Source organism: Microtus ochrogaster, linkage group LG4 (assembly GCF_000317375.1).
Source record: "Microtus ochrogaster isolate Prairie Vole_2 linkage group LG4, MicOch1.0, whole genome shotgun sequence".
Lineage (NCBI taxonomy): Eukaryota > Metazoa > Chordata > Mammalia > Rodentia > Cricetidae > Microtus > Microtus ochrogaster.
Window position 1 is genome coordinate 7190517 of NC_022030.1, and position 7417 is coordinate 7197933.

General features: G+C 41.0%; 1 protein-coding gene across 1 annotated transcript in view; it reads left to right on the forward strand.

Moving 5' to 3' along the window:
• Pex7 (peroxisomal biogenesis factor 7) overlaps nt 1-7417 on the forward strand; it is a 64365-nt gene that overhangs the window by 41106 nt on the left and 15842 nt on the right. The window contains exon 9 of the mRNA XM_005360964.2: nt 7133-7232. Within this exon, the coding sequence (XP_005361021.1) occupies nt 7133-7232 (100 nt within the window). The remainder of the gene's footprint in view (nt 1-7132; nt 7233-7417) is intronic.

The window sequence follows — 7417 nt, forward strand, 5'->3', positions numbered from 1 at the left end:
AAAAAAAATGGAATTCCTTTGGTGACAAAGGAGCTGACAGGTTGAGTCAATGTCAGGAAGAGCCAGCACAGTAGAGGGGAGGGTGGAGTCAGTGCTTACAAGGATACTACAAGAGAAAAGTCATTCCTGAACTCTGTGTCACGGGAGTTCACATTTATGCTGGCTCATCATTCTTTAGGGTGTTGGTTTGAGTGTAAGTTTCTGGCTACTGGAGCTCTGGCTGGGCTTTAGCTTATGGGATTTTCTATGTAGTTTGAGAAGGTAGGGGAGAGTGATGCAAGATACAAGCCTGTTTGAGCCTTTAGAATGTTAATCAAAACTATCTCTAGATTCCTAGATGGTGTCTCTGTATGATCTCCTGAACACCGTGGATTGTGTAGACAAGGTCATGGACATGGTGATGGTAGAATGTGCACTTTGGGACTGCTGTTAATTGGGTATGGTGTTAAGGATCACAGGATTTTCTGTGACCTGCTCCCCTTAGCTGTGAAATGAACCTTGAGATACGGGTAATGATCAAAAGCAGATTTGTGTGTGCATGTGTGTGCACAGGTGGAGGCCAGAGAAAGCTTCACGTGTCTTTCCATAGACACCATCAATTTTGTTTATTGAGACAAGGTGTGTCAGTGGAACCTGGGTCTCTGGATTAGGCTAGGTTGACTACATTGAGCCCCTGTCCTTGTCCCCTCAGTGGCTGGATTATAAACACACACTACCATGTTTGGCTTAACGTGGGTGCTGGGGATAGGATTCAGGTCCTAATTATTGCATGACAAGCTCTTTACCAATAAGGTATCTCCCCAGACCCTCAAAAGAAAGTATATAAAACAGCACAGAAGCGCCATCCAGACTGTGCTAAATAAATGGGCAGCCTTGCTGGAGACAGACTGAATAAAGTGAGAAATTCAGTCTTGGATCATCTTTTTTATTATTATTAAGAAGGAGGAGTTAACACGCATTTCATAGTTTTCTAGTAATAATGTAGAGAAAAGAAGTCTTGTCTATAGTTTGCTAAAGTAATTTCTTGAAATAACACTGTTTCTTTACCTATGGGTCTTTGTCCCTCTCCAGAGTTTTGCTGGAGTTGCAAGAGTTTGAATAAATTCTCACCAGTGGCAACCTTGGGACGGGGACTCACACAGTACCATCCAGGGACAGCAGCCTGGGTATCACTTGGGACTTGTTTCTTGCACAAGTTCTTGGGCAATTCCAGACCTTTTGAATTTGTGTGTAATAAGTCCTCCAAGTGATTCTGGTGTGAGTTTGAAGTTTGAAAACCATGAGTTTAAAAATCAGTGATTCAGTTGTTGGGTGGTGCTTCTACCCAATATGAAGTCTGGGGTGTACCTTACACGAACCTAGAGGGGCGCTACACGCCTACAGCTGGGACTCACTCACTGATTTTTTTTTTGACATTTCTTCTCAGTTGATTTCAGCGTAGCCAAGGTTAAGAACCACTGCACTGTTGGCTTTTCCCTTCTGCCCAAAATTGCTGTTGGTCTAAGGGGGACTTTATCATTTATGTATCTGTTGAAGTACATTCGTGAAGCATTGGGGTTTTTTTTGTTTATTTATTTATTAAAGATTTCTGCCTTCTCCCCACCACCGCCTCCCATTTCCCTCTCCCTCCCCCAATCAAGTCCCCCTCCCTCATCAGCCTGAAGAGCAATCAGGGTTCCCTGCCCTGTGGGAAGTCCAAGGACCACCCACCTCCTTCCAGGTCTAGTTAGGTGAACATCCAAACTGCCTAGGCTCCCACAAAGCCAGAACATGAAGTAGGATCAAGACCCCATGCCATTGTTCTTGAGTTCTCAGTAGTTGTGAAGCATTGTTTTAAATAGTGGCTCCAAACTTAGTTCACTGGGCCCAATGCTCGCTAAGTGAGTGTTTCCTGGATGACACTCAGTTGGAATTCTTAGGAACAGATTAGAGTTTCTGTTTTTTGGATGACTGAAGTCATGAATCCATGATCCATTATTTGGTAATGTATTTGTGAGGTTGGCTTTTGTTATCTATTATGCGCTCAATGTAAACAATGATCTTTTCATTCATGCATGAGTATTCTTGGGGGGGGGCTGTCTGTGGAACATGCACTTTGTTTTTCACTGAACCCCAGGCCTTGTACATGCTAGCTTTGTGCTCTCATGAGCTGCGTGCCCAGCCCCTGTCAGACACTTTATGCATGCAAGAAATATAAAGAATAAGACTCTGTCCCTTCATTCAATGGGCTTAGAAGCTACCAAAACATGATAGATTTGTAAATTAATCCGTAGAATCTAGAAACATGAGAATCATTCTTAATTTCTTTGTTCCATTAATCATCCCATTTATTCTATTTAAATACATCTCAAATATACCCCCTTTTTTTCATCGTTGCTGTCCCCAGATGTGCCCTTGATGCTCATTAGATTACTGATCTCCCTAAACTCACTCGTTGCAGAAAGTCCATTTTTTTCATACTGGCCAGAGATGTCATTTTTCTCCCTCCCTCCCTCCCTCCTTCTTTCCACTCTTACTTTTTTTCTTATTTTTGACAGGGTTTTTCTACATAGCCCTGGCTGTCCTGGAATTCACTGTCTATGTTGGGGGAAGTCGCTTGTTCATTTCTGGCTGCCCAGCCCATGAAATAATCACTCAGAAACTATATTATTTGCAATACTGTTTGGCCAATAGCTTAAGCAGATTTTTAGCTTCCTCTTATATCCTACACTAAACCATCTCTATTAATCTTTGTATTGTCATGTGACTGTGGCTTACCAGGTAAAGTTCCATCTGGCAATTGTCTCTGGTGGGGCTACATGGCTTCTCTCTGACTCCACCCTCTTTTTCCCAGCATTTAATTTAGTTTTCCCCCACCTACCTCTGTTCTGCTAAGCCATTGGCTGAAACATTTATTCATTAAACAATAAGGCAACACATAGACAGACGGATGATATGGGAGTGATTTCTTATTAATAAAGAAACTGCCTAGACCCATTTGATAGGCCAACCCTTAGATAGGCGGAGTAAACAACAGAATGCTGGGAGAAAGAAGCTGAGTAAGTGAGTCGCCATGATTCTCCCACTGGACACAGACGCAGGTTAAGATCTTCCCTGGTAAGACACCTCATGGTGTTACAGGGATATTAGAAATGGGTTAGATCAATATGTAAGAGCTAGCCAATAAGAGGCTGGAACAGGCTGGGCCAGGCAGTGTTTAAAAGAATACAGTTTCCGTGTAATTATTTCGGGGCATAAGCTAGCCGTGCGGGCGGCCAGGTGCTGGGGACACAGCCCTGCCGCTCCTACAACAGACGGACTTCCCATAGCATGTGTAGGCCAGGCTAGCCTCAAACTCACAGAGATCTACCTACCTCTACCTCCTGAGTACTGGGATTACATCTGTGCATTTCCATGCCTGGCCCTAGAGATAACTTTTAATGCATGGTCAACTATACTTTGTACAGATGTCACTGGTAAATAACTGTTTGAGTTATGGGAACCCTCTTTACTCTCTTTGTAATATTATATTTGGAAATTTAAACTTTTCCTAGGTGGGTGTGGTAGTATATGGTGTTAATCTTGGTAGCTGGGAAATAGAGGCAAGATGATCAGAGTTCAAGGTCATCCTCACCTGCACAGTGAGTTCAGTGTCAGCCTGGGCTATAAGAGGCATCCTGACCCTGTTAGCTTCTTGAGCCACACCTCCCTGTTCTAGGCTTGGTTCTCTGCTCTTGTCACCTACTGCCAGACTCCTACTGACCCAGGCAGAAATGCTTTACTGCATTTTTGCTTTCTACCTGACTAGTCCTCAGCCTTAAGATCCAAGCTCACTGTCCCTTACTCTGGCTGTCACTCTTACATTATACTGCATTGTCTTTGGGGAGGAAGGGGCACATGTCATTTTTGCTGCCATATGTGTTTTGATAGCTTTTGACTTTATTTATTTATTTCCTTATTTTCATTGCTAGAGGTTGGACCCGGACCTCACATCAATGCTAAGTGCATGCTCAGCCTCTGAACTAACCTCCTAGTTCTTTGGCAGTTAAAACTAAAATGGGGAGCTGTCTATTCCATCTGTCAGTCTATCCCATTGAGTTGTGAGCTGTAGGAAGGCTGAGCCATATTCTTTTGGCTTATGTGCTTAGCATCATAATATACATGTAGTAGGGCCTATAGATTTTTGATAAATTATTAAGTGAATAGAAAAGATGTGTGGCATCTTATGCTCATTGTTCCAGAGACTACTTGGCCATCATCAACACAAATGGAGGTGATTCAGTAGTGCCATTTAAAATCGTGAAAATACAGCCATAACTAACATATGGGCAACACACTGAAAATAGCCAAAGCTTGTCCCTGTCTTTTTTTTTTTTAAGTGGAAGCAGAGTCATAAAGAATTTGGTAGCTAACTCACAAGCTGTAGTTGGTCAAGGGAAAGGGTGAGGTTTAAGAATACTTCGTTTTTACTGATTTCATCTGTGGCCTAAACTTCAGAAGTATTACTATAGATATTTTAGATTACATTTCAGTGAAACAAAGTAGCTTCTGCTTAATTCTTGAAGTAGTTTTGATGTTCTATTGAATAGTGCTTTATACTGCTTTGTTGAAGAACTGTGGCGTCAAGGCAAAAAGTAACTTGTAATATGATCTCCAATTTCAATGAAAAATGTTCTACAGTTCTGTCATATTTTAATCACTGGAGTCTTTGTCCAGTATTTACTTCCCATCAGAGAGCCTAAATAGTCAGTGATTTTATCAGCCTAGAGACAAAAGGGCACCAAGTAGTGTGTATGCTGCACCAAAACAAACATTTTACTTGCAGTGTGTCTTATCTGCCCGGCTAATGGTGCCTATGGGCTGGCTTCTACCAGAAAAGGGCAGGGCAGCCCCTGATCTGCTGTGGTGAAGCCTTGTGTCCCGGAGAAAGCTGCAAGGAAAAAGCAGCTGCTCACATCTTGCACAATGAGGAAACCTGGAGAAACACACACTTGCCTCTCATAACTCACTCTTTTTGGTGGAGCTTGAGTGGAGATAAGTGTAGCCATTCTGGAAGTGTGCTTACTGAAATACCCACTATGGCTGCTATTACATGCTTGCATGCTGAGCATATCTGGATGGCCTTTGTTGACGTCTCTCAGCCCCTCACACTTTCAGTCATTTGGATGGCTCCACACATGTGTCCTTGGTAGGCATTTCCTTTTTCATGAAGCCCACTCTCATTGTCATGCAGCGTTACCTCAAGTGGCTTTCAACAGCTATAACAAATTGTATTCTGGAAACTTGTTGCCCTTTATTATCTTCGTAAACTTCTAGTATAAGAAGCCAATTATTGCAGTAAAATAAAGGTGGTTCGACTTACGCAATCTACTGAAATAAACCTAAATGCAGAGATGAGAGAGCTGAGTACCTAGATTATGTCAATTGACCACTAAAGATCCTTTGGGTGCTGCCATTGACTGATGAATGGCAGCTGGTGACACATCTCTGTGGACTGACAATGTCTTAATGACAGTTTCATTATAAACCGTAGTTTTGTCTATAACTTCCCAACAGAGACTTTCTTACTGAGTGATCGATGAGCAATGTGCTTGTAGATGCAAGTTTAGGGCCTGTTGATGTGTTCCTTTCCTGGTGACCACTAGGAAGCTCAGCATCCCGAAGTTCCTCCCTTTCAAACACATGGGACTTCATGGGATGTATTGTTATTTATTTGTCTCATTGAAGGTTCCAACTTACTTTCCTAACCTTAATTTTCCCTTAACTCATTTTTGTCATGCTAAATGCGTATTTTAAAAACCATTATAAATGGTTGGAACATTGTGAATACAAGCAAAATCATCTCATTATTGTCTCAAGTAATGCAAATCAATGTGTAACTTGTTTTTAGAAACAGACTGTACAATTACAAGTTGACTTTTGCTTATATAAACATCATTAAGATTCAGAAAATTTGATCTTGGTGCAATTCACTATCTAGGAACAAGTATGCAAAAACAAGAAAACTATCATTAGCATTTCTGTGGTCTGTGGCTTCTACCCTCAATTTATTTTTAAAAGGCACATTTTCAGAAGTAAAATTCTCTCCCTAAATATTCTGTAGCTCTCTGTAATCAGATAAATGAGCTATTTGTTCAGTATCTCTCTGGTATCCACACAGGAGATTATCCATAGCAAGAGTCCTTTTCAGAACTTAATAGGGCCAGCGCTGTGTTTATTAGGGAAATAATACCACCAGGTTAAACAAACCGTGACTATTGGTTCTGTATGTTTGCTCTCTTTCAGAGGGACCAGCCCAACCTTCAGCGTGTTCCATGTTGTACATCATTAGAAAGCTGAATTAGGAGATGATTCCTAGGATTCTGAATGTGCTGTTTTTATAGCATGTTTAGAATAAATAGAAAGCTGTTAGGCGGATAAAACTTTAGGAAGCTCAAGTACTATTTTATGTATTGAAAATAGAGCGTAATTTTCTGAACAACAGAAATCAGAGCTGTATTATGGTAAATATTGTCATTCTCAGTTTATAAAGGAGAAGTATAATATAAACTATTGGCTTGACTCTGGAAATGACATTGATGGGGAATCTCTAAGACAGGCTGTGCCTGAAAGAGAGTTTCAGCATTTACAGTGGTGTTCACAGAGGACAGATTCATTGTACAGAAATTGAATTGCTGTTGAAATGTAAATTAAATCTAAGTGCTTTTCATGCTACTTGTTAAGAAATGAAACAGAATTTAAAAATCACAAGATGTTAAGAGTTCATCTGATTCGTGTTTTCAGGCATGATTGCTTTTAGAAACACCTATGAAAGAAAGCAGTGTCTCTCTTTTTAAATGCCTTGGAGAGTTTAACGGTTCAGCTTATAACAAAAACTTTTTAGGTTTCCACTTTACAAGCTATCAAAATGAGAACACAGTAATTTTAAACAAATACTTGGCAGATGGTAATTCTGTTTTGTTTTTTGATCTAATAGAATGGAATACATGCTTTCCTTATTAGATACTTTATGTAAATCAATAGTGGGGCCTGCACTTATGAATTAGTTGAGCCTGTTGTGATAAAAATCTGTCCTGTGCCATATATCTATTTGTTAATAGAAATGTTTTAGACTCTCATTCTCTTTTTATCTCCTCTCTTTTTATTGTTACAGATTCTGGAATTTTTCAAAGTCTGATCCACTTCTGGAAACAGTGGAACATCATACGGAGTTTACTTGTGGCTTAGATTTCAGTCTGCAGAGTCCCACCGAGGTAACTGGTGCAATTCCATGGCTTTTCTATCTGCACAATTAACAGCTAGCTCTACACGTGGAAAGTGTGTCCCTCACATTGGCTCTGTGCTGGAAAGTGTGGCCCTCAGGGTGGCTCCATGTGGAAAGTGTGGCCTCAGGGTGGCTTCCTGTGGAGCATGTAGCCCTCAGGGTGGCTCCATGTGG